Source organism: Salvelinus sp. IW2-2015, linkage group LG14, assembly GCF_002910315.2.
Source record: "Salvelinus sp. IW2-2015 linkage group LG14, ASM291031v2, whole genome shotgun sequence".
In the NCBI taxonomy this organism is placed as follows: Eukaryota; Metazoa; Chordata; class Actinopteri; order Salmoniformes; family Salmonidae; genus Salvelinus; species Salvelinus sp. IW2-2015.
The window spans coordinates 4,026,162-4,052,495 of NC_036854.1; the positions used below are offsets into that span (position 1 = coordinate 4,026,162).

The 26,334-nt window shown below is 44.1% G+C and overlaps 1 protein-coding gene across 2 annotated transcripts in view; it reads left to right on the plus strand.

Moving 5' to 3' along the window:
- The window catches only part of LOC111972546 (myelin transcription factor 1-like protein), a 41,244-nt gene that overhangs the window by 12,563 nt on the left and 2,347 nt on the right, over positions 1 to 26,334 (plus strand). For both annotated transcript variants that reach the window (XM_070446465.1, XM_070446464.1), the window contains exons 5-8: positions 13,062 to 13,579; positions 14,581 to 15,750; positions 24,098 to 24,232; positions 25,124 to 25,214. In XM_070446465.1, the coding sequence (XP_070302566.1) occupies positions 13,062 to 13,579; positions 14,581 to 15,750; positions 24,098 to 24,232; positions 25,124 to 25,214 (1,914 nt within the window). The remainder of the gene's footprint in view (positions 1 to 13,061; positions 13,580 to 14,580; positions 15,751 to 24,097; positions 24,233 to 25,123; positions 25,215 to 26,334) is intronic.

Below are 26,334 nucleotides of genomic sequence, written 5' to 3' on the forward strand. Positions count from 1 at the left end.
GTTTACAGCCTAACCAGACACCTAGTATTTGTAGTTGTCCACATATTCTAAGTCAGAGCCCGTCCAGAGTAGTAATGCTGGACAGGCGGGCAGGTGCAGGCAGTGACGATTGAATGCATGCATTTAGTTTTCCTTGCATTTAAGAGCAGTTGGAGGCCATGAAAAGAGAGTTGTATGGCATTGAACGTCGTCTGGAGGTTAACACAGTGTCCAAAGATGGGCCAGAAGTATACAGATGGTGTCGTCTGCATAGAGGTGGATCAGAGAATCACCAGCAGCAAGAGCGACATCATTGATGTATACAAAGAAGAAGAGTCGCCCGAGAATTGAACCCTGTGGCACCCCATAGAGACTGCCAGAGGTCACGGACAACAGGCCCTCCGATTTGACACACTGAACTCTATCAGAGAAGTAGTTGGAAACCAGGCGAGGCAATCATTTGAGAAACCAAGGCTTTGAGTCTGCCAATAAGAATGTGGTGATTGACAGAGTCGAAGCCTGGCCAGGACTAAATATGGCTGCACAGTAATGTCCTCTTATCGATGCGGTTAATGATATTGTTTAGGACCTTGAGTGTGGCTGAGGTGCACCCATGACCAGTTCTGAAACCAGAATTGCATAGCGGAGAAGTACGGTGGGATTCGGGCAGTTGACCTGGGTTGGGGTAAGCCGGTGGAAAGCATGGCCAGCCGTAGAGGAATGCTTATTGAAATTCTTCAATTATAGGGATTTATCATGGTGACAGTGTTTCCTAGCCTCAGAGCAGTGGGCAGCTGGGAGGAGGTGCTCTTATTCTCCATGGACTTTACAGGCCCAGAAACTTTTTTGAGTTTGTACTACAGGATGGAAACTTCTGTTTGAAAAAGCTAGCCTTAGCTTTCCTAACTGCCTGTGTATATTTGTTCCTAACTTCCTGAAAGTTGCATATCACGGGGCTATTCGATCTAATGCAGAAGCCCACAGGATGTTTTTGTGCTGGTCAATGGCAGACAGGTCTGGAGTGAACCAAGGACTATATTTATTCCTAGTTCTACATTTTTTGAACGGGACATGCTTATTTAGAATGGTGAGGGAAAGCACTTTTAAAAGAATAACCAGGCTTCCTCTACTGACGCGATGGGTCAATATCCTTCCAGGATTCCCGTGCCAGGTCGATTAGAAAGGCCTACTCGCTGAATGTTTTTTGGGAGCGTTTGACAGTGATGAGGGGTGGTCATTTTGTTGCAGACCCATTACTGATGCAGGCAATGAGGCAGTGATCACTGAATTTGATTGAAAACAGCAGATGTGTATTTGGAGGCGATTTAGTCAGATGATTATCTATGAGGGTGCCCGTGTTAACGGATTGGGTTGTACCTTGTAGGTTCATTGATAATTTGTGTTGAGATTGAGGGCATCAAGCTTAGATTGTAGATGGCCGGGGTGTTTAAGCATGTCCCAGTTTAGGTCACCCAGTAGCACGAGCTCAGAAATAGATGGGGGGAAATCAATTCACATATGGTGTCAGGGGCACAGCGTGTAGCAAAGGGTCGGTCCTTTAGCAAGCGGCAACAGTGAGAGACTTGTTTCTGGAAAGTGCATTTTAGAAAGTAGAAGCTCGAATTGTTTGTGTACAGACCTGGATAAGTAAGACAAACTCTGCAGGCTATCTTTGTAGTAGATTGCAACACACGCCCCCTTTGCAGTTCTATCTTGGCGGAAACTGTTATACACTGCTCAAAAAAATAAAGGGAACACTAAAACAACACAATGTAACTCCAAGTCAATCACACTTCTGTGAAATCAAACTGTCCACTTAGGAAGCAACACTGATTGACAATAAATTTCACATGCTTGTGCAAATGGAATAGACAAAATGGAAATTATAGGCAATTAGCAAGACACACCCAAAAAAGATGTATTCTGCAGGTGGTGACCACAGACCACTTCTCAGTTCCTATGCTTCCTGGCTGATTTTTGGTCACTTTTGAATGCTGGCGGTGTCTCACTCTAGTGGTAGCATGAGACGGAGTCTACAACCCACACAAGTGGCTCAGGTAGTGCAGTTCATCCAGGATGGCACATCAATGCGAGCTGTGGCAAAAAGGTTTTGCTGTGTCTGTCAGCGTAGTGTCCAGAGCATGGAGGCGCTACCAGGAGACAGGCCAGTACATCAGGAGACGTGGAGGAGGCCTAGGAGGGACACCACCCAGCAGCAGACCGCTACCTCCACCTTTGCAAGAGGAGCACTAGCCCATGCCCTGCAAAATGACTCGCAGAGCCCACAAATGTCATGTGTCTGCCTCAAACGGTCATAAACAGACTCCATGAGGTGGTATGAGGCCCGACGTCCACAGAGTGTGCTTACAGCCCAACACCGGTGCAGGACGTTTTGCATTTGCCAGAGAACACCAAGATTGGCAAAGTCGCCACTGGCCCTGTGCTCTTCACAGATGAAAGCAGGTTCCCACTGAGCACATGAGCATATGTACAGACGTGACAGAGTCTGGAGACGCCTGTGAGAACGTTCTGCTGCCTGCAACATCCCCAGCATGACCGTTGGTGATGGGTCAGTCATGTGTGTGTGGCATTTCTTTGTGGGGCCGCACACCCTCCATGTCGCCAGAGGTAGCCTGATGCCATTAGGTACCGAGATGAGATCCTCAGACCCCTTGTGAGACCATATGCTGACCACTGCACATTTGTGGCCTGCTGGAGGTCATTTGCAGGGCTCTGGCCAGGCACCTTCCTTGCACAAAGGCGGAGGTACGTCCTGCTGCTGAGTTGTTGCCCTCCTACGGCCTCCTCCACGTCTTCCTGATGTACTGGCCTGTCTCCTGGTAGCGCCTCCAGCTCTGCGACACTACGCTGACAGACACAGCAAACCTTTTGCCACAGCTCGCATTGATGTGCCATCCTGATGAACTGCACTACCTGAGCCACTCATGTGTGGGGTCTGTAGACTCCGTCTTCATGCTCACCACTAGAGTGAGAGCACCGCCAGCATTCAAAAGTGACCAAAACATCAGCCAGGAAGCCATAGAACTGAGAAGTGTCTGTGTCCACCACCTGCAGAATCACCCTTTTTTGGGGGTGTCTTGCTAATTGCCCTATAATTTCCACCTTGTCTATTCCATTTGCACACAGCATGTGAAATTTATTGTCAATCAGTTGCTTCCTAAGTGACACAGTTTGATTTCACAGAAGTTGATTGACTTGAGTTACATTGTGTTGTTAAGTTTCCCTTTATTTTTTGAGCAGTGTAGTTGGGGATGGAGATTCAGGGTTTTGGTGGACTTCCTAACCCAGATTCAGGCACAGCTAAGAGCATCCGGTTGACAGAGTGTCTAAAGCAGTCGAGTAAACAAACTAAGGCAGGAGGCCTCTAATTTAACATGCATGAAAACAAGACTTTTACACGTATCAGAAAGTCAACAATGAGAGCAGCCTGGGGAGTGGAGCTAGGCACTGCAGGACGTGGATTAACCTCTACCCGCCCGCCCGAAACCCACTGTTCCTAGGCTGTCATTGAAAATAAGAATTTGTTCTTAACTGACTTTGCCTAAGTTAAATAAAGCTAAAATAAAGTAAATAAATCTCCTTGAGATGTCTACAACTATTGATGTCCAATTGTTTGGATATGATTTGGAAGGCACGCACATGTTTTATAAGGTCCCACAGCTGGACAGGTATGTCAGAGATCGAATGAATTGTCCATAGTGCTCCGAGACAGGTGTCTGCAGCATTGAAGGCCCCCAAGAACACAGTGGCCTCCATCATTTTTAAATGGAAGAAGTTTGGAACCAAGACTCTTCCTAGAGTGGGCTGCCTGGCCAAATTTAGCAATTGGGGGAGATGGTCACTCTGACAGAGCTCCAGAGTTCCTCTGTGGAGATGGGAGAACCTTCCAGAAGGACAACCATCTCTGCAGCACTCCACCAAGCAGGCCTTTACGGTAGAGTGGCCAGACAGAAGCCACTCCTCAGTAAAATGCACAATAGCCCGCTTGGAGTTTGCCAAAAGGCACTGTAAGAACTCACGGGCCATGATAAACAAGATTCTCTGGTCTGATGAAACCAAGATTGAATGTGGTGGTGGTGGTGGTGGCATCATGGAGTGGTAGACTGGATCGTCAGGATCAAGGGAAAGATGAACGGAGCAAAATACAGAGAGATCCTTGATGAAAACCTGCTCCAGAGCACTCAGGAGCTCAGACTGGGGGCGAAGGTTCACCTTCCAACAGGACAACAACCTTGAGCACACAGCCAAGACAACGCCGGGCAAGTCTCTGAATGACGCAGCCAGAGCACAGACTTGAAACGGATCTCTCTGGAGAGACCTGAAAATAGATGTGCAGCAACACTCCCCATACAACCTGACAGAGCTTGAGAGGATCTGCAGAGAAGAATGGGAGAAACTCCCCAAATACAGGTGTGCCAAGATTGTAGCGTCATACCCAAGAAGATTCAAGGCTGTAATCGCTGCCAAAGGTGCTTCAACAAAGTACTSAGTAAAGGGTCTAAATGTGATATTTCAGTTTTTTTYTATTTATACAAGTATTTATACAAGTGTTGATGTCATTATTGTGTGTTAATTAATTGATGGGGGGGGACCATTTAATCAATTTTAGAATAAGTCTGTAACGTAACAATATGTGTAAAAAATGAAGGGGTGTGAATACTTTCCGAATGCATTGTATACAGTGAGTTTATAAAACGTTATCAACTCCTGCTCTTTACATGACATAGACTGACCAGGTGAATCCAGGTGAAAGCTATGATCCCTTATTGATGTCACTTGTTAAATCCACTTCAATCAGTGTAGTTAACGGGGAGGAGACAGGTTAAAGAAGGATTTTTAAGCCTTGAAACAATTGAGACATGGATTGTGTACGTGTGCCATTCAGAGGGTGAATGAGCAAGACATTTGAATCGGGTATGGTAGGTGCCAGGCGCACTGGCTTGTGTCAAGAACTGCAACGCAGCTGGGTTTTCACCCTCAACAGATTCCTGTGTGGATGAAGAATGGTCCACCACCCAAAGGACYTCCAGCTATTTTGACACAACTGTGGGAAGCATTGGAGTCAACATGGGCCAGCATCCATTTGGAATGATTTTGACTCCAAAAAAGGGGGGTGGTGCAACTCAATATTAGGAAGGTGTTCTTAATCTTTTGGTATACTCAGTGTATATATTTTTTGATATGGTAATATAATGGTATAAGGGTTTGTTTTGTAGACTGTTTCTGTTGATTATTTTACCCCCTAACTGTTTTCAACTGTAAATCTCATCCAGATGTCTTTTTATAATTCATGGATTTCAGTGCTTTTTTTCTTTGAAGCACTAGACTGCCTCTTTAACCACCTGTGTCTGTGTCACACAACACTATGACTTGAGATTGTCTTCTCTCCACCTCCTCCGCTGCTAAAAATTCAAAGATGACATTTACACCTATCGCGGGTATGTGTAGGTCAGAAGTGTGTGTGTGTGTGTGTGTGTTGTGGTGGTCTGTGTTGTGTGTGTGGCGGTGTGTGTTGTGGCGTGTGCTGTTGTGCGTCGTGCGCAGTGCGCGTTGTGCGTGTGTGCGTTGTGTGTGTTGTTGTGTGTGTTGTGGTGGTGTGGTTGTGTGTGTTTGTGGGGTGGCTGATATAAGAGCGAGCATCATTTGTCTGATAGATGTTCTTTTAGACACGTCTGCGGACCTAAGCTGAGAGGATTGATCTCCTGATCATGATTTTACTAGTACAATTCTTGAGCTTTGACTCTAAGCCTCACCATAATGCAGCATGGGAATGTATGTGAATGTATTCAATAATCGGATCTCTGCTTCTTTCTATTGTCCATATATCAACATAGTAAACTACATAATCAAAACATATTATCCAATTAATACTTGACCAATCAAGCATGCTTGTCAGATAATCTTATTGCTGAAATTCCATAATTGTAGTCTTCAGGAAGTTTGTCAATTCGGTGATTCTATTCAATGACGCAGCCTGTTTGTTCGGTCTGTACATGTCAGATAAGCTCCTAAATAATGGTCTTCTATAGACACTGATTTGTGTGCTGCGCTGTGCAAGGAGAGAACAGAGGCGCCTGCGCTGCGCGTGTGTAGACAACGGAGCCCTCCAGAATACAGAATACCAGCTTCTGCTTTTGTATGCTCTCTTGGCGACCGCGAGGAGGGAGGGGGAGACAGGGAGGGAGGGAGGGAGGGGGAGACAGGGAGGGAGAAGGAGAGAGAGGGGTTATGTCTGTCAGACAGAATTACTGCTCTCACTCTCTCTCTCTCCCTCTATCTCTTCTTCTCTTTCTCTCTCTCGCACTGTCTGTCTGCTTGGATGGCAAATCCAACTCCTGAGGGGGAGATCACCATAGCGACAGTGCTGTGCTATGCATGCCTGTGGATGCTGCTGCAGTATAGGCACAGAGAGCAGGGCGCTCCTATGGAAACTCATATACGGCAAGCCCGCTGTCGCCATCATGGCAATGAGCAGCTATTGCACAGTGTTAATGATGGGATGGATAGAGCTGGAAAATGCCTTTTGTAGCCGGACAAATTAAAAGTTGTATGTCTTGCTTTGTCCCAATTCTCACAGGGGCAAAAATTCATAAAATGTTACACTAAGTGAGACTAACGATTTATAAGACATCAGTCCCTTGGAATTGCTTTTCTTGTTTGTTAGGCAGAGGTCGCTGTTTTATTACTACTTTGACTGAGCTGGAATTGATATGCCTCGAAAGAGGCTACTTTGATGACAGTAGATCTAGAAAAGGTTGAGGTTCCAAATGGTTGTGTTCTAAAAAGGTTCTAGCCTCAACAGTTGTCTAGAGGCATTAGCTAGAGGAGTTAACCAGAGGTTGTGTTCTAAAGGAGATTTCTCTGAGGGAAGTCATTATTATTTCCACAGCATATACTTCTCTTATACCCACCCTCTCTTTCTCTCGCTCTATCTCTCTCTCTCTCTCTGTCTTTCTAAATGTAATTTAAATTCAATTTCAATGTAAGGGTCTTTATTGGCATGGGAAACATATGTTAACACTGGCAAAGCAAGTGAAATAGAAAATAAACAAAAGTGAAATAAACAATAAAAAATGTACAGTAAACATTACACTCACAGAAGGTGTCTCTATGTCTATATACAGTGTTGTAATGATGTGCAAATGTACAAAGGGAAAATAATAAACATAAATATAGGTTGTATTTACAATGGTGTTTGTACTTCACTGGTTGCGCTTTTCTTGTGGCAACAGGAAACATCTTGCTGCTGTGATGGCACACTGTGGTATTTCACCCAAAAGATATGGGAGTTTATCAAAATTAGATTTGTTTCAGAATTCTTTGTGGGTCTGTGTAATCTGAGGGAAATATCTGTCTCAAATATGGTCACAGATCAGGTTCCACCTCATTTTGTGGGCAGTGTGTTTTCTCTTGTGAGCCAGGTCTGCCTTCGGCGGCCTTTCTCAATAGCAAGGCTATGCTCGCTGAGTCTGTACATAGTTAAAGATTTCCTTKATTTTGGGTCAGTCACAGTGGTCAGATATTCTGCCACTGTGTACGCTCTGTTTAGGGCCAAATAGCATTCTAGTTTGCTCTGTTTTTTTGTTAATACTTTCCAATGTGTAATTCTTTCCAAGTAATTATCCTTTTGTTTTCTCATGATTTATTTGTCTATTTGTGTTGCTGTCCTGGGGCTCTGTGAGGTCTGTTTGTGAACAGAGCCCCAGGAACAGCTTGCTTAGGGGCAGTGGTGGAAAAAGTACCCAATTGTCATACTTGAGTAAAAGTTATGATACCATAATAGAAAATGACTCAAGTAAAAGTGAAAGTCACCCAGTAAAATATTACTTGCGTAAACATATAAAAGTATTTGATTTTAAATATACCTAAGTATCAAAAGTAAATGTAATTTTTCAAATTTACTCAAGTATCAAAAGTAAAAGTATAAATCATTTCAAAATCCTAATTTTAAGAAAACCAGTCGGCACCGTTTTCTGACTTTTATTTAGTTACAGAGAGTCAGGGGCACGCTCCAATACATACATATTTACAAACAATGCATTTGGGTTTTGTGACTCTACCAGATAACCAGGGATGTTCTCCTGATGTGTGAATTTGTGCGTGAATTTGACCATCAAATCGGAGGACATGTTTTCCGGTCCTCTGGCAGTCTCTATGGGGGTCCCACAGGGTTCAATTCTCGGGCCGACTCTTTTCTCTGTATATYTCAATGATGTTGCTCTTGCTGCGGGCGATTCCCTGATCCACCTCTACGCAGACGACACCATTCTGTATACTTCCGGCCCTTCCTTGGACACTGTGCTATCTAACCTCCAAACGAGCTTCAATGCCATACAACACAATGCCATACAATGCCATACAACACAGTTGGAGGCCACATTCCGTGGCCTCCAACTGCTCTTAAACGCTAGTAAAACCAAATGCATGCTTTTCAACCGTTCGTTGCCTGCACCCGCCCGCCCGACTAGCATCACCACCCTGGACGGTTCCGACCTAGAATATGTGGACATATATAAATACCTAGGTGTCTGGCTAGACTGTAAACTCTCCTTCCAGACTCATATTAAACATCTCCAATCCAAAATCAAATCAAGAATCGGCTTTCTATTTCGCAACAAAGCCTCCTTCACTCACGCCGCCAAACTTACCCTAGTAAAACTGACTATCCTACCGATCCTCGACTTCGGCGATTGTCATCTACAAATAGCTTCTAATACCTACTCAGCCAAACTAGATGCAGTTTATCATAGTGCCATCCGTTTTGTTACTAAAACACCTTATACCACCCACCACTGCGACCTGTATGCTCTAGTCGGCTGGCCCTCGCTACATATTCGTCGCCAGACCCACTGGCTCCAGGTCATCTATAAGTCCATGCTAGGTAAAGCTCCGCCTTATCTCAGATCACTGGTCACGATAACAACAGCCACCGTAGCCACGCGCTCCAGCAGGTATATCTCACTGATCATCCCCAAAAGCCAACACCTCATTTGGCCGCCTTGCCTTCCAGTTCTCTGCTGCCTGTGACTGGAACGAATTTCAAAAATCGCTGAAGTTGGAGACTTTTATTTCCCTCACCAACTTTAAACATCTGCTATCTGAGCAGCTAACCGATCGCTGCAGCTGTACATAGTCCATCTGTAAACAGTCCAACCCAATTACCTACCTCATCCCCTTACTGTTTTTATTTATTTACTTTCTGCTCTTTTGCACACCACATATCTCTACTTGCACATTATCATCTGATGATTTATCACTCCAATGTTAATCTGCTAAATTGTAATTATTCGCTCCTATGGCCTATTTATTGCCTACCTCCTCATGCCTTTTGCACACAATGTATATAGACAATTTTTTCCCCCTACTGTGTTATTGACTTGTTTATTGTTTACTCCATGTGTAACTCTGTGTTGTTGTCTGTTCCACTGCTATGCTTAATCTTTGCCAGAGTCTCAGTTATTTTTTGTGTTTTGTGACTCTACCAGATAACCAGGGGATGTTCTCCTGATGTGTGAATTTGTGCGTGAATTTGACCATTTTCCTATCCTACTGTGCCATTCAAAACGTAACGAGTACATTTGGGTGTTCAAGAAAACGTATGGAGTAAAACGTACATATTTTCTTTAGAATATAGTGAAGTAGTGAAGTAAGTAAAATTGGCAAAAATATAAATAGTGAATAGAGTACAGATACCCCAAAAAACTACTTAAGTAGTACTTTAAAGTATTTTACTTAAGCACTTTACACCACTGCTTAGGGGGCTCTTCTCAGGTTCATTTCTCTGTAGGTATGCTGGTTGTTGTGTTGGAAGGTTTGGGAATCACTTCCTTTTATTGTGTTGTAGAATTAACAGCTCTTTTCTGGATTTTGATCATTTGCGGGTATCGGCATAATTCTGCTCTGCATCATTATTTGGGTTTTTACGTTGTACACGGAGGATGTTTTGCAGAATTCTGCATGCAGTCTCCTTCTCTCTCTTTCTTTGTCTTCTCTCTGTCTGTCTGTCTGTCTGTCTGTCTTCTGCTGTGTCTGTCTGTCTGTCTGTCTGTCTGTCTGCTGTCTGTCTGTGTCTGTGTCTGTCTGTCTGTCTGTCTGTCTGTCTGTCTGTCTGTCTGTCTGTCTGCTGTCTGGTCTGCTGTCTGTCTGTCTGTCTGTCTGTCTTGTCTCTCTCTCTCTCTCTCTCTCTCTCTCTCTCTCTCTCTCTCCCTCCACATAATTACAGCACAATCCTTCTCCAAATTGTCTGCAGTGTTCCCTTATTCATATGTGGCTTAATTACCTGTGGAATTTTAATTGGTGTGGCCTGCCTGTGGGAGACGTTGAGGTGTCCAAGGTCATACTGAGTGGAGCAGGCACACATACACACACTGAGACAGTCAACAGTCCACAGTTTGCACCCGCAAGCTATCTGCCTGACAGCTGTAGGATAAAAGGAAGAGAAGAGAGAGAAGACACCAGTGCAAAATAAAGAAATGTCAGATGTATGCAAAGGAAAATGGATTCTTCTCTGATCACAGCCTGTACTCTCCCTGAAAATGTATATTTTTGTTGTTATTCTCTAGTCTGTGTAGCTGAGTCAAATTTTATTAGTCACATGCGCCGAATACAACAGGTGTAGACCTTACAGTGAAATGCTTACTTACGAGCCCCTAACAAAGTGCAGTTTCAAAAAAATACGGATAAGAATAAGAGTAATTAAAAACAATATATACAGGGGCGTGTCGGTACAGAGTCAATGTGGAGGGGCACCATACTAGTTGAGCTAGTATGTACATGTAGGTAGAGTTAGGAAATGGATAGGAAATTGATCTCCCAGTTGCGCTTGATATGTTGTATGTGGAGCAGTTCTCTGTGTGTGTAATCGTTATGTATAATTCCAAATGGAGTAAAAATAGAGAGGCCCATTAGCTGGCAACGTGTCCTTGTTGTGCCGGTTGCCGGTGGCCCTTCAGTCTAACTGAGACAGTAGATTTGCACACATTAGGGCAGGCTAGGCCGGATCCATTGGCTGAGTGGGAGGGGCGATAAACCACAGTAAATAGAGTAGAAATGTGGGCCATTTTCCAGCCCAATGACTCCTAACCAAGCATGTGAGCGGTGGTGTAAAGTACTTAAGTAAAAATACTTGAAAGTACTACTTAAGTCATTTGTTTAGGTATTTGTACTTTACTATATTTTTGACAAGTTTTAAATGTATTTCTCTACATTCCTAAAGAAAATAATGTACTTTTTACTAATTTTCCCTGACACATTTCCCCTGACACCCAAAGGTACTCATTACATATCAAATGCTCAGGCAGGACAGCAATGTGGTCTAATTTACCCACCTATCAATATATATCAATCCCTACTGCCTCTGATCTGGCGGACTCAATAAATACAAATACTGCGTTTGTAAATMATGTCTGAGTGTTGGAGTGTGCCCCTGTGGAATCCACACTGAGTATCCCTCTGTTTCACTTTTGTTTCACTTCAACAATGGTGAAACAGGCAGGGCAATGTTGAGTGTGGAATCCAGGCTACTACTACTATTTCACATCCACTCAAAGAACTGTGGCATCTCATCACTGTCTACTCTAGTCTCATTGATAAAGAACAGCAACCTTCAACTTTTCCTTCCAAACTATAAATAAGCCCCTAGATATGGAAATAAAGTKATTGATTTCCTGACATCCACATTAACCTAGCGTTATGCGTCCCACTAGCGACGACATCCGGTGAAATTTGAGGGCGCGCAATTCAAATAAATAATCGTAATATTAAACAATCATGAACGTACAAGTATCTTATATCATTTCAAAGCTTACATTCTTGTTAATCTAACTGCGTTGTTAGATTTACAATAGGCGTTACAGCGAAAGCATACCATGCGATTGTCTAGGGCGGCGCCCCACATCAAGGGTCCCAGCTACAACATGAATGGTCGTTTTGTTAGATAAAATCCTTCTTTATATCCCAAAAAGTCTGTTTAGTGTGCGCCATCGATTTCAGTAATCCACTCGTTCAACATGCAGACAAAGGAGTCCAAAAAGCTACCGCTAAACTTCGTCCAAACAAGTCAAACGACTTTCCTATTTAATCCTCAGGTACTCTAAAATGTYAATAAACTATAATATTTCATATGGAAAGTAGTATGTTCAATAGGAAAGCAAAATTAGTAAGTGCGCGCCCTCTCCCTCGCACGCCCAAAGACTGATATTGTTCCGGTGCTCTCTTCACCAAAACTACAAATTCTTGCTTGTTTTTCAAAAAACCTGAAACCTTGAATAAAGACTGTTGACATCTAGTGGAAGCCATAGGAATTGCATTCTGGGAGACGGAATTACAAAGGAACAATATGTTTCCATTATAAGAGCCTGGGACCTCAAAAACAATAAAAAATTCCGGTTGGTTTTTCTTCGGATTTTCGCCTACCATATCTATTCTGTTTTAGTCTCAGACATTATTTTAACAGTTTTAGAAACMTCAAAGTGTTTTCTATCCAATGCTACCAATTATGCATATCCTGGCTTCTGGGCCTGAGTAACAGGGCACGTCAGTCAGGCGGAAATTCAGGAAACTAGACCCTATCCCAGAGAGGTTTTAAAACCATGCATAATTTCACTCACTGTTTTTTAGCAATTAAATGGAAATCTCTCAACAGCTAATGATTATTATGGGAATGTAATTGAGGGCTGGTTGTGTAATTGAGGGCTGGTTGAATAAGCATTGGTTTTACATTTTGGAGGCTGAGTCTTATAAACGATGTCTGCTGGGTTTTCGAAATGCAGTGGCTTTTGGGAATGTAATTTAAGTAGAGAATGCATTTTCCTGTATGTATGTACAATTGGTTAGAAAATATATATTTCAATTCTTGTTTAGTTGACATTATGCAATGATTGACGTCCTCTCTGAGCCTGTTGAACTGCATTATGAATCCTCCAGATTTGAACTGATATAGAAGTCATTAACATTGTGCCAGATTGGCTATATCTGGCTATAACACATCTCTAGAGATACAGAACCCTTATCTCATTAAGGCCATTGAACAAATCTCTACTCCTCTGATGTCTTGTATTTAGTGTCTATGGTTGCCCCCTGGCCAAAAAGAGGAAYACCCAGGAGAAACAGCCTCTGGAGCCTGCCCCCAAGAGGAGGCCCTTCTTAACCCCTCCCGACCCAGAGGAGGACACTGTTGCCATCTTCCCCTGCTATGAACCTGAACCCATGAATGAGAGGGAGGAGAAGGAGCAGGGGGAGTTAGAGGGGGAGATCCAGGAGGAAGGGGAAGAGGAGGAAGGTGAGGGAGAGGAAGAGGGAGAAGAGATGGAGGAGGAGGAAGGATTTTCGGAGGATAACGAGGAGCAAGGCGATGAGGAAGGGGAAGAGGAGGAAGAGGAGGAAGAGGTGGAYAGGGAAAGAGAGGTAGTAGGMCCAGTAGAGGTAGAACAGGTGGAGGATGGGATAGAGGAAGATGAGGAAGCAGAGGATGGGGATGATGAAGAGCAAGAAGAAGAGGAGGAGCAAGAGGAGGAGGATGATGAGGGCGACGAAGATGAACATGAGGAAGAAGAGGAGGAAGAAGTGCACCATGAGCCAGGTGAGTGCATATTTCCAATGTTTCTGGGGAAATAAGAGGGGGTGATAGAGTTGGGTGGAGCTGGGAGTTATTTGCTGGACTAATAAGCTGCCACTAGAAATGAGGTCCCTGAATCAAAGATATACTTCTAATCAAAGTGATGCACCTTTGATGTGGCCAGTGAGAGCCATACCCAATCATGGAGAGATGGAGGCATAATACCTCAGAGAGAATAGAATTGGTGAAAGGGGTCTGTCTGGGCGGAGGGAGAGAGGCATGATGGTCTCTGTGAGCATGTGGCCAGTAAGGTCCTCAGGAGGAGGGGGGTGTAATAAGTGGTTCTCTACCTTCGGTGCACCAGATGCGCCTGCTCTCCCCCCATCGGCACTCCATCTTTCTCTGTCTCCCTCTCTCTCTCTCTCTCTTGTCCTCAATCGCTTCTGACAGTGCCTTCAAGAGCCATCGAGAGAGGAGCTCGCCGAGTTATTAACCCCCCCATGGAAATGCCTTCTCCGAGGACATTTTGTGCTCCCGAACCGGAACACCTCATACGCCTCTTTCATTCCCTCCCGCGATCTCAAATGCCGCTGTCCCTAAAATCAACACTGAAACGTATTATTACAACCACATTGACTCATGATCCATGATTAGTTGAAAAGTAAATTCATTTGAATGAATGAATTAAAAGGCATTTGGTTTATTAGTCATACTAGATACGTTGGATTTGACTTTTACAAGTTTTATTTAAAGGATTTTATACTGGCAATGACTGGCCAAATATATGATGTACAACATCAAACTATTAATGCAAACATAATCCATTAAATGTGATGATTAATATCCAAACCATTGTACAGTAACTAATACATTGAAGGGCTTGATAGTAAAAATCACAGAACTGGGAGATCAAAGGCAGATCAAAATCTAACTAGATGGAATGTTTTTGAAAGATGTTGAATTTCATATTACTATCCCAAAGAATTAAACTATGATGGTCTTGTTCTTCATCTATCCAACTATAGTAAGGGCTGAAAGGTCTATCCTTCCTTTCATGACCACAGGGAACCGCTACAAAAATAGTGGACAATCAAGGCATCACTCGATGGGACAGAAGGACAACAACAACAACAACAGCGGCCCCGGTCCAAACATCGGCCCTAACGGGGAAGAGTATGAAAACTACGATGAGCTGGTGGCCAAGTCCCTTCTCAACCTGGGGAAGATCGCAGAGGACGCCGCCTACCAGGCCATGACCGAGTCAGAGATGAACAGCAACTCCTCCAACAGCGCCTGCGAGGACGATGATGACGATGAGGAAGAGGGTAGCGAGCGCGGCGAGAGCAGGAAGGGCAAGCTGAGCGTGGACCTGGACAGTGACGTGGTCAGGGAGACAGTGGATTCGCTCAAGCTGTTGGCGCAGGGCCACGGTGCCATGCTGCCTGAAGACGGCTGCCTAGAAGGGGTGGATGACGGCGAGCATCCCAACGGGCGGCCCCACCATCATGGGGTCAGGGGTCAGGCTGAGGAGAGCGAAGAGGAGGTGTGTCTCAACAGCCTGGAGTGTCTGAGGAACCAGTGCTTTGACCTGGCCCGCAAGCTAAACGAGACGTCTCCATCTGACCGCCCTGGACACCCGGGCCTGCACCACTACCAGGCGCATCAGAACCACCACCCTCACCAGCCCCACCACCACCTGCTGCACCAAACCGACCACCAGCACCATCAGGCTCAGCACCAGCCCCAGGACCACCACCACTTGCCCAGGTACGAGAGCTGCCAGCAGGGCCAGCAGCCAGACGAGCGTGGGTTGCTGGAGCGCAACTACTCAGACATGGTCAACCTGATGAAGCTGGAGGAGCAGCTGAGCCCAGCCTCAAGGACGGGCTACTCGGCCAGCTGCCACCAGGACGGGGATGAGGACACCACATCGGTGGCCTCGGATCGCTCGGAAGAGGCCTTCGACATGACCAAAGGKAACCTGTCCCTGCTGGAGAAGGCCATTGCTATGGAGTCGGAGCGAGCCAAGGTCATGAGGGACCGCATGGCCTTGGAGGGACATCATGCGGCGGTCCGGAGGGACAATCATCATCACCACCATCGCGGCGAGCACAGCCCCCGACAGAGCAGCGGGGCTGAGGAGCGCAAGTCCAGAATGCACCACGACGGGTCAAAGAGAGCATACTACCCTAAAGGTAACCACTTCCTGAAACTCTCAACACTCTCCCCATTCACACAATAGCCCCTATGTCAGCTAGTATCTTCACCCTGATGTGTACAGTATTGATGATGCACTCAGTGCCAACAGAATTTCGGTTAATTTWACATTTTTTAATTTTACATTTTTATTTCACCTTTATTTAACCAGGTAGGCTAGTTGAGAACAAGTTATCATTTGCAACTGCGACCTGGCCAAGATAAAGCATAGCAATTCGACACATACAGCAACACAGAGTTACACATGGAATAAACAAAACATACAGTCAATAATATAGTAGAAAAAAAAGTCTATATACAGTATGTGCAAATGAGGTAGAATAAGGGAGGTAGGGKAWTAAATAGGWCATGGTGGCGAAGTAATTACAATATAGCAATTAAACACTGGATTGGTAAACGTGCAGAAGATGAATGTGCAAGTAGAGATACTGTTGTGCAAAGGAGCAAGATAAATAAATAAATACAGTATGGGGATGAGGTAGTTGGATGGGCTATGTACAGGTGCAGTGATCTGTGAGCTGCTCTGACAGCTGGTGCTTAAAGCTAGTGAGGGAGATATGATTTTTGCAGTTCGTTCCAGTCATTGGCAGCAGAGAACAGGAAGGAAAGGCGGCCAAAGGGAGATTTGGCTTTGTGGGTGACCAGTGAGATATACCTGCTGGAGTGCATGCAAAGGGTGGGTGCTGCTATGGTGACCAGTGAGCTGAGATAAGGCGGGGCTTTACCTAGCAGAGACTTGTAGATGACCTGGAGCCAGTGGGTTTGGCGACGAGTATGAAGCGAGGGCCAGCAAACAAGAGCGTACAGGTCACAGTGGTGGGTAGTAGATTGGGCTTTGGTGACAAAATGGATGGCACTGTGATAGACTGCATCCAATTTGTTGAGTAGAGTGTTGGAGGCTATTTTGTAAATGACATCGCCGAAGTCGAGGATCGGTAGGATGGTCAGTTTTACGAGGCTATGTTTGGCAGCATGAGTGAAGGATGCTTTGTTGCGATATAGGAAGCCGATTCTAGAATACATTTTGGATTGGAGATGCTTAATGTGAGTCTGGAAGGAGAGTTTACAGTCTAACCAGACACCTAGGTATTTGTGTTGTCCACATATTCTAAGTCAGAAACCGTCCAGAGTATTGATGCTGGACGGGCGGGCAGGTGCGGAGCGATCAGTTGAAGAGCATGCATTTTGTTTTACTTGCATTTAGATCAGTTGGAGGGCAAGAAGGAGAGTTGTATGGCATTGAAGCTTGTCTGGAGGTTAGTTAAAACTTCTTATGGCTGCAATCCCGTTAACGGGATCGATATGACAACAGCCAGTGAAATGCAGGGCGCCAAATTCAAACAACAGAAATCTCATATTTAAAATTCCTCAAACATACAAGTATCTTATACCATTTTAAAGGTAATCGTGTTGTTAATCCCACCACAGTGTCCGATTTCAAAAAGGCTTTACAGCGAAAGCACCACAAACGATTATGTTTGGTCACCGCCAAATCACAGAAAAACACAGCCATTTTTCCAGCCAAAGACAGGAGTAAAAAAAAGCWGAATTAGAGATAAAATGAATCACTAACCTTTGATGATCTTCATCAGATGACACTCCTAGGTCTTCATGTTACACAATACATGTATGCTTTGTTCGGTAAAGTTCATATTTATATAAAAAAAATCTCAGTATACATTGGCGCGTTATGTTCAGTAGTTCTAAAAACATCTAGTGATGTTGCAGAGAGCCACATCAATTTCCAGAAATACTCATAATAAACGTTATTTAAAGATCAAGTGTTATACATGGAATTTTAGATCCACTTCTCCTTAATGCAACCGCTGTGTCAGATTTCAAAAAAGCTTTACGGAAAAAGCAAACCATGCAATAATCTGAGGTCGGCGCTCAGAGCCCAATCAAGACAAAAATGTATCCGCCATATTGTGCAGTCAACAGAAGTCAGAAATAACATGATAAATATTCACTTACCTTTGATGATCTTCATCAGAATGCACTCCCAGGAATCCGAGTTCCACAATAAATGTTTGGTTTGTTCGGTAATGTCCATCATTTATGTCCAAATTGCTACTTTTGTTAGCGCGTCACTAAAAGCAGACGAAATGTCAAAAAGTTCCAATACAGTCAGTAGAAACATGTCAAACGATGTATCGAATCAATCTTTAGGATGTTTTTAACATAAATCTTCAATAATGTTCCATCCGGAGAATTCCTTTGTCTTCAGAAATGCGATAGAACAGAGCTCGCTCTCACATGAACGCGCATGGTCAGCGCATGTTCAGCTCATGGTTGACCTTACTCAATCCCCTCTCATTCGGCCCCACGTCACAGTAGAAGCATCAGACAATGATCTAAAGACTGTTGACATCTAGTGGAAGCCGTAGGAAGTGCAAAATGACCCATAACCCACTGTGTATTTGATAGGTGATGAGTTGAAAAACTACAAACCTCAGATTTCCCACTTCCTGGTTGGATTTTTGGGACTGAGGAGCAGGCAGTTTAATCTGGGCACCTCTGGGCACCTTATTCATCCAAGCTACTCAATACTGCCCCGCAGCCATAAGAAGTTATTAACACAGTGTCCAAAGAAGGGCCAGACGTATACATAATGGTGTCGTCTGCGTAGAGGTGGATCAGAGAATCACCAGCAGCAAGAGCGACATCATTGATGTTTACAGAGAAGAGAGTCAGCCCGAGAATTTAACCCTGTGGCCCCCCCATAGAGACTGCCAGAGGTCCAGACAACAGGCCCTCCAATTTGACACACTGAACTCTATCAGAGAAGTAGTTGTTGTACCAGGCGAGGCAATCATTTGATAAACCAAGGCTGTTGAGTCTGCCGATAAGAATGTGGTGATTGACAGAGTCGAAAGCCTTGGCCAGGTCYATGAATACAGCTGCACAGTAATGTCTCTTATCGATGGCGGTTATGATATTGTTTAGGACCTTGAGCATGGCTGAGGTGCACCCATGACCAGCTCTGAAACCAGATTGCATAGCGGAGAAGGTACGGTGGGATTCGAAATGGTCGGTAATCTGTTTGTTAACTTGGCTTTCGAAGACCTTAGAAAGGCTGGGTAGGATAGATATAGGTCTGTAGCAGTTTGGGTCTAGAGTGTCTCCTTTGAAGAGGGGGATGACTGTGGCAGTTTCCAATCTTTGGGAATCTCAGATGATACGAAAGAGAGGTTGAACAGGCTAGTAATAGAGGTTGCAGACAATATGCAGATCATTTTAGAAAGAGAGGGTCCAGATTGTCTAGCCCGGCTGATTTGTAGGGGTCCAGATTTTCCAGCTCTTTCAGAACATCAGCTATCTGGATTTGGGTGAAGGAGAAATGGGGGAGGCTTGGGCAAGTTGCTGTGGGGGGTGCAGAGCTGTTGACCGGGGTAGGGGTAGCCAGGTGGAAAGCATGGCCAGCCGTAGAAAAATGCTTAATGAAATTCTCAATTATAGTGGATTTATCGGTGGTGACAGTGTTTCTTAGCCTCAGAGCAGTGGGCAGCTGGGAGGAGGTGCTCATATTCTCCATGGACTTTACAGTGTCCCAGAACTTTTTAGAGTTTGTGCTACAGGATGCACATTTCTGCTAATGCAGAACGCCACAGTATGTTTTTGTGCTGGTCAAGGGCAGTCAGGTCTGGAGAGAACCAAGGGCTATATCTGTTCCTGGTTCTAAATGTTTTGAATGGGGCATGCTTATTTAAGATGGTGAGGAAGGCACTTTTAAAGAATAACCAGGCATCCTCTACTGATGGGATGAGGTCAATGTCCTTCCAGGATACCCAGGCCAGGTTGATTAGAAAGGCCTGCTCGCAGAAGTGTTTTAGGGAGCGTTTGACAGTGATGAGGGGTGGTCGTTTGACCGCAGACCCATTACGGATGTAGGCAATGAGGCAGTGATCACTGAGATCTTGGTTGAAAACACCCGAGGTGTATTTGGAGGGCAATTTGGTTAAGATGATATCTATGAGGATGCCCGTGTTTAAGGATTTGGGGTTGTACCTGGTGGGTTCATTGATKATTTGTGTGAAATTAAGGGCATCAAGCTTAGATTGTAGGATGGCCGTGGTGTTAAGCATGTCCCAGTTTAGGTCACCTAGCAACACGAGCTATGAAGATAGATGGGGGGCAATCAATTAACATATGGTGTCCAGGGCACAGCTGGGGGCAGAGGGTGGTCTATAGCAAGTGGCAACGGTGAGAGACTTGTTTCTGGAAAGATAGATTTTTAAAAGTAGAAGCTCGAATTGTTTGGGTACAGACCTGGAAAGTAAGACAGAACTCTGCAGGCTATCTTTGCAGTAGTTAGGGATAGAAATTTCAGGGGTTTAGGTGGACTTCCTAAGCCAGGATTCAGACACGGCTAGGACATCCGGGTTGGCAGAGTGTGCTAAAGCAGTGAATATAACAAACTTAGGGAGGAGGCTTCTAATGTTAACATGCATGAATCCAAGGCTTTTGCGGTTACAGAAGTCAACAAATAGAGCAACTGGGGAGTAGGAGTGGAGATTAACCTCTACATCACCAGAGGAACAGAGGAGGAGTAGGATAAGGGTACGGCTAAAGGCTATCAGAACTGGTCATCTAGTGTGTTCGGAACAGAGAGTGAAAGGAGCAGGTTTCTGGGCGCGATAGAATAGATTCAAGGCATAATGTACAGAATGAGGTATGGAATGTATGTAGACGTGATATTAAATGAACTCTTAAAGACTTAGGCTATCAGCCCCTGCTGAAAATAGGTTTCAACAGATGCCAATAGGGCCCACAGAAACAGAATTACGTAACATCAAGCTGAATAACTCGGATATCTTATTTAGCCCATGGATCTAGTAATATTGGACGTTTACTTGACCCCTTGCCCAGTAGTTCAGCTCCTCCCTTGGAGAGGACAGAAACATGTCCCCCTGCTGGTCTCCATGCTGCATATTGCAGTGGCAGCATCGACTARAAACTTATGTTGTTAAAATAGTCTGGTATGCTAACATCAGAGGCTTGGCTTGTCAGGCATGGGAGTGAGCCATCCCATCTCTGTGTATGCAGTTATTAATCCATAATATAGCTTCAGAGCAGATGAATGAGCAACATTTCAGACCGGGTCATTATGGTAGTATCAGAGGGGTGGTGGTGGTGATTCATGGTTGTTGGACGGAGATGCTGTGTTTTGAGTAACATTCCAAAGGACACAAAAGACATTGATCTGAAAGTTTAATACTGTAGCTACTCGTCTGCCATGGTCACACTAGTCACTTCAATAATGTGTACGTACTGTTTTAGTCATTTCATATGTACAGTTGAAGTCGTAAGTTTACGTACACTCAGTTTTTCAACCACTCCACAATTTTCTTGTTAACAAACTTTAGTTTTGGCAAGTCGGTTAGGACATCTCCTTTGTGCATGACACAAGTCATTTTTCCAACAATTGTTTACTGACAGATTATTTCACTTATAATTCACTGTATCACAATTCCACTGGGTCAGAAGTTTACATACACTAAATTGACTGTACCTTAAAATAGATTGGAATTCCAGAAAATTATGTCATGGCTTTAGAAGCTTCTGATAGGCTAATTGACATCATTTGAGTCAATTGGAGGTGTACCTGTGGATGTATTTCAAGGCCTACCTTCAAACTCATCTTTACTTGACATCATGGGAAAATCTAAAGAAATCAGCCTAGACCTCAGAAAAAAAGTTGTAGGCCTCCATAAGTCTGGTTCATCCTTGGGAGCAATTTCCAAATGCCTGAAGGTACCACCATCATCTGTACAAACAATAGTACGCAAGTATAAACACCATGGGACCATGCAGCCATCATACCGCTCAGGAAGGAGACGCGTTCTGTCTCCTAGAGATGAACGTACTTTGGTGCGAAAAGTGCAAATCAATCCCAGAACAACAGCAAATGGCCCTGTGAAGATGCTGGAGGAAACAGGTACACAAGTATCTATATCCACAGTAAAACGAGTCCTATATCGACATAACCTGAAAGGCCGCTCAGCAAGGAAGAAGCCACTGGTCCAAAACCGCCATTAAAAAGCCAGACTACGGTTTGAGAAATGTCCTCTGGTCTGATGAAACAAAAATAGAATTGTTTGGCCATAATGACCATCATTATGTTTGGAGGAAAAAGGGGGAGGCTTGCAAGCCGAAGAACACCATCCCAACCGGGAACCACAGGGATGGCAGCATCATGTTGTGGTGGTGCTTTGCTGCAGGAGGGACTGGTGCACTTCACAAAATAGACGGCATCATGAGGGAGGAAAATGATGTGGATATATTGAAGCAACATCTCAAGACATCAGTCAGGAAGTAAAAGCTTGGTCGTAAATGGGTCCTCCAAATGGACAATGACCCCAATCATACTTCCAATGTTGTGGCAAAATGGCTTAAGGACAACAAAGTCAAGGTATTGGATTAAATGTCAGGAATTGTGATAAACTGAGTTTAAACGTATTTGGCTAAGGTGTATGTAAACTTCAGACTTCAACTGTATATACTGTATTCTACAGTATTGTAGTCAATGCCACTCTGACATTGATCGTTCTATTATTTCTTAATTAAAATCTGTTACTTTTAGATTTTTGTGTATTGTTTGATATTACTACACTGTTGGAGCTAGGAACACACCAGCATTTCACTACACTTGCAATAACATCTGCTAAATATGTGTATGCGATCAATAACATTTGATTTGATTTGGTTGAACTGAAGATCAAATTAATCTTCCATAAACTTTAAAGATCCATACAGTATCAGGATAAGGTAAGACCCAGATGCAGACCGTGTCGAYGTAACAATGTTTATTACAGCAACAGGGCAAATGTACAGGACGGCAGGCAGGCTTAGGGTCAGGACAGGCAAGGGCCAAAACCAGGAGGACAAGAAAAGAGAGACTGGGGAAAAGCAGGAGCTGATACAAAAAACTATGGTTGACTTGACAAACAAYACYAACTGGCAACAAACAGAGAACACCGGTATAAATACACAGGGGATAATGGGGAAGATGGGCGACACCTGGAGGTGGGTGGAGACAATCACAAAGACAAGTGAAACAGATCAGGGTGTGACATAGAGGCGTCAGATGAATATATGCAGTAGCCAATGTTGGGTGTTATCACTGTTCATCTGAAGGGAAGAGGACAGCTATATTCAGAAACCACACTGAACTCGATGTTCAGGCATTATTTAACCTTATAATATGTGAAACTTAAGTTCCTATTATACTGAAGTAGTAGAAAACTGAAGTCATTTCTCCAGATAATTCTGCCCATTGCTCGTCGTCTTCCACAACACGTCTTGCCAACAGTAGCCACAGGATGTTGAATGGCAGGTGTCAAATCATGCAAAAATTGCATAACAAAATTACTATTATTAAGGACCACCCATTGTTGGTCATCACAGATATGTACTGTAATGGTATGTTATTAACTTCCATTAGCACTGGAAGCTAGTGGGGAGGTCTCAAGGAAAATTATGTATAATTTTAATCTGAAGACCATATAGCTGGCTGTACTAGTAAGACTCAGAGCTATATAAGGCTTTGGTAAGACCCTACAGATCTGGCAACGTGCTAGTTCTTTTTTCAAACGGCCATAATCACATTAGATAATCTATCATCAAGTTATTTAAATTCAAAGTCTTCATCATCAAAGGCAGGGACTATGGCCTTGTGTGGGGGAATTCATTTTTCTATTGTTGCCATGGGGTCAGGAATATTGATAGCTCTGTGATCCATTACTAGTTCTAAATAAAAACAATCCAGCTGTGACGCACAGAGACAATGCTCATACACACTGCCTCTGCTCAACATAGTTGGGATTGTTCCTTGTCCTTGGGGGGACCATTGAGGATTGGTGGAGATGGTAGCGATAGCGAGGCCCCAGATACACATATGGGAGAACTGCTGAAAAGCCAGTTTCACACAGGCTTAGTCATTCTGTGTTATCTCTACAGCAAGTGTAAATTTTTTATGAAATATAGAATTGCAMTTCTGGGATGTTGGGATTGAACAATTGCACAGATTTTCCGCAGCGAGCGTGGGGGGAATGTGGGGGGAACATGTATTGCCATGATAAACTGATAAATCAGGTGTGACTATAGTTTGTGTTTCTTTCTACCCCTCTAAATTTGGGGGGATAATATGGTTCAAATACAATATGAATATATGACACTCGAAATTAAGTTTGGTAAACAACAGTGGAATGGGACATTCCATTCATTTCGGTTTGTAGGGGTGACATGCTGTAGTAACCAGTCGAACGTTCACCTAGATAGATTACTTTTGAACACCCCCCCACCCCTTTTTTTTCTCCTTGGTAGATTCCTCTAGGGGAGACAAGAAGGAGAGTAAGTGTCCAACCCCGGGCTGCGATGGGACAGGCCACGTCACGGGTCTCTACCCCCACCACAGGAGCCTGTCAGGCTGCCCCCACAAGGACAGGGTGCCACCAGAAAGTAAGTACTGCAGACTACATTCCGTACTGACTGTGCTTGGGGGCATTTKGACTGTTTGTTGTCCTCCCGTAGTGCAATGTAGAACAACCTCTTTCTCATTTTCTTTTGAGTTTCTGGGTACCTCTTTTCCACTAAATGCCCTGCCATGGTTCTTGTTTTGGGTTGACACGTGAGGTCGTCCTCCGATCAGCACGGGGATGCTCTCTCTTTCTTTGCGTTCACCCTGCTTGATCGATGTCCATGCCTGCATACAAAGTCTCCTCTATAGATTTTATACATAAAAGCATTCACATCTCTTTGTGAGACTACTTATTTTACTTACCTCTATTCCTGCTTCTGTAAAGGAAATATATACTTAAGCAATAAGGCACGAGGAGGTGTGGTATATGGCCAATATACCACGGCTAAGGACTGTTCTTACGCACAACGCAACAATAARGGTCATATACCACAAACCCCAGAGGTGCCTTATTGCTATGATAAACTGGTTACCAACGTAATTACAGCAGTAAACAGAAATGTTTTTTCATACCTTTGATATACGGTCTGATAAACAATCAGCATTCAGGGCTCGAACCACCCAGTTTATAATATGTCATATGTAACATTAAATATCACAGCAAATGTCTGCCTAGATACCATTTTCAATTCTTATGGATTAGTCCATCAAGACGCTTCAGAATGACTAACAACACGCCGACTACTTTTGAATGCTGCTTGATTCAATCCATTATTTTTCTGCTGCTTGCATGAGCATCAACACGACAGTTGACCGTAACAGTGCATGACAATTTTTCTGCTCACTAACAAATGATAATTGGACAATAACCACTGACTCTGGGTGCTCCTAACCCCTCGCTGTCTCTCTCACCTCTCCCTGTCTGTCCTAAGTTCTTGCAATGTATGAAAATGTTCTAAAGTGCCCTACTCCTGGCTGCTCGGGGCGTGGCCATGTCAATAGCAACAGGAACTCCCACCGCAGGTGAGTGGCTGTCAACCAGGCAGGGCATGCAATGGCAGAGAAAATAAGAAATAAAATAATGGAATAGCTACCTTTATAGTCTGATCTCTTTGTTCAGGATGTAAGAGAGAGAAAAAAAGTAAAAAAGAGGAATATGTGGGGTTGTCATAGTCACTGGCTAACAGTGTATCTCAGGGTCAGGAATCCATTGTTTGTAGCTAGGTGTGTTTAGAGGCTGAGGCACGGTCTCCCAGTAGAGCAGCACTGGATGCTAAGATGAGTACATTCTGCATACTGCGCCACACAAACACACACCTATACATAATGTATATACTGTACACCATGGACACCCCTTCAAATACAAAAGTATGTGGACACCCCTTCAAATTAGTGGATTCGGCAATTTCGGCCACACCCGTTGCTGACAGGTGTATAAAATTGAGCACACCGCCATGCAATCTCCATAGACAAACATTGGCAGTAGAGCGGCCTTAATGAAGAGCTCGGTGAGTTTCAACGTGGCACCGTCATAGGATGCCACCTTTCCAACAAGTTAGGTAGTCAATGGCAAACATACTGTATATAGGTATATAGGTACCCAGACAATAACACACACAATGCATACACTATGAATACACGATACACAGACACACACACCTCCCTCACCATCCCCAGTTGCTGGAGGCAATGTTATATAGAACACGTCCTTTGGGACTGGCACGCACACCGTGTAGTCATTAGTAGTGTTGGGGAGCAGTGCATAGCAAGACGTATGAAAAAAAGAGAGAATTCTGTACGTGTCTCTCATTTCTCTCCTCCTCGCTGTTGTCATGGAAACTCGATGATACTGACAGCAGTCCTGTCAGTTTGTCACACGGTCCTCACCACTTTGAAATCCGCCTGTGCCTGTATGTGAGTGTGTGTGTGTGTTCCGGGGCTGGCTGTATCAATGTTTTATTTATGGCATGATATGAAACTATTAGGAGAGGCCCAGAGACCACATTCATCTCTCACACAAAAGCAGTGCCGGTGTGTATGTGAGAGTGACTGGTTTGTATGTGAGAGTGACTTGTTTGTATGTGAGAGTGACTGGTTTGTATGTGAGAGTGACTGGGTTGTATGTGAGAGTTACTGGTTTGTA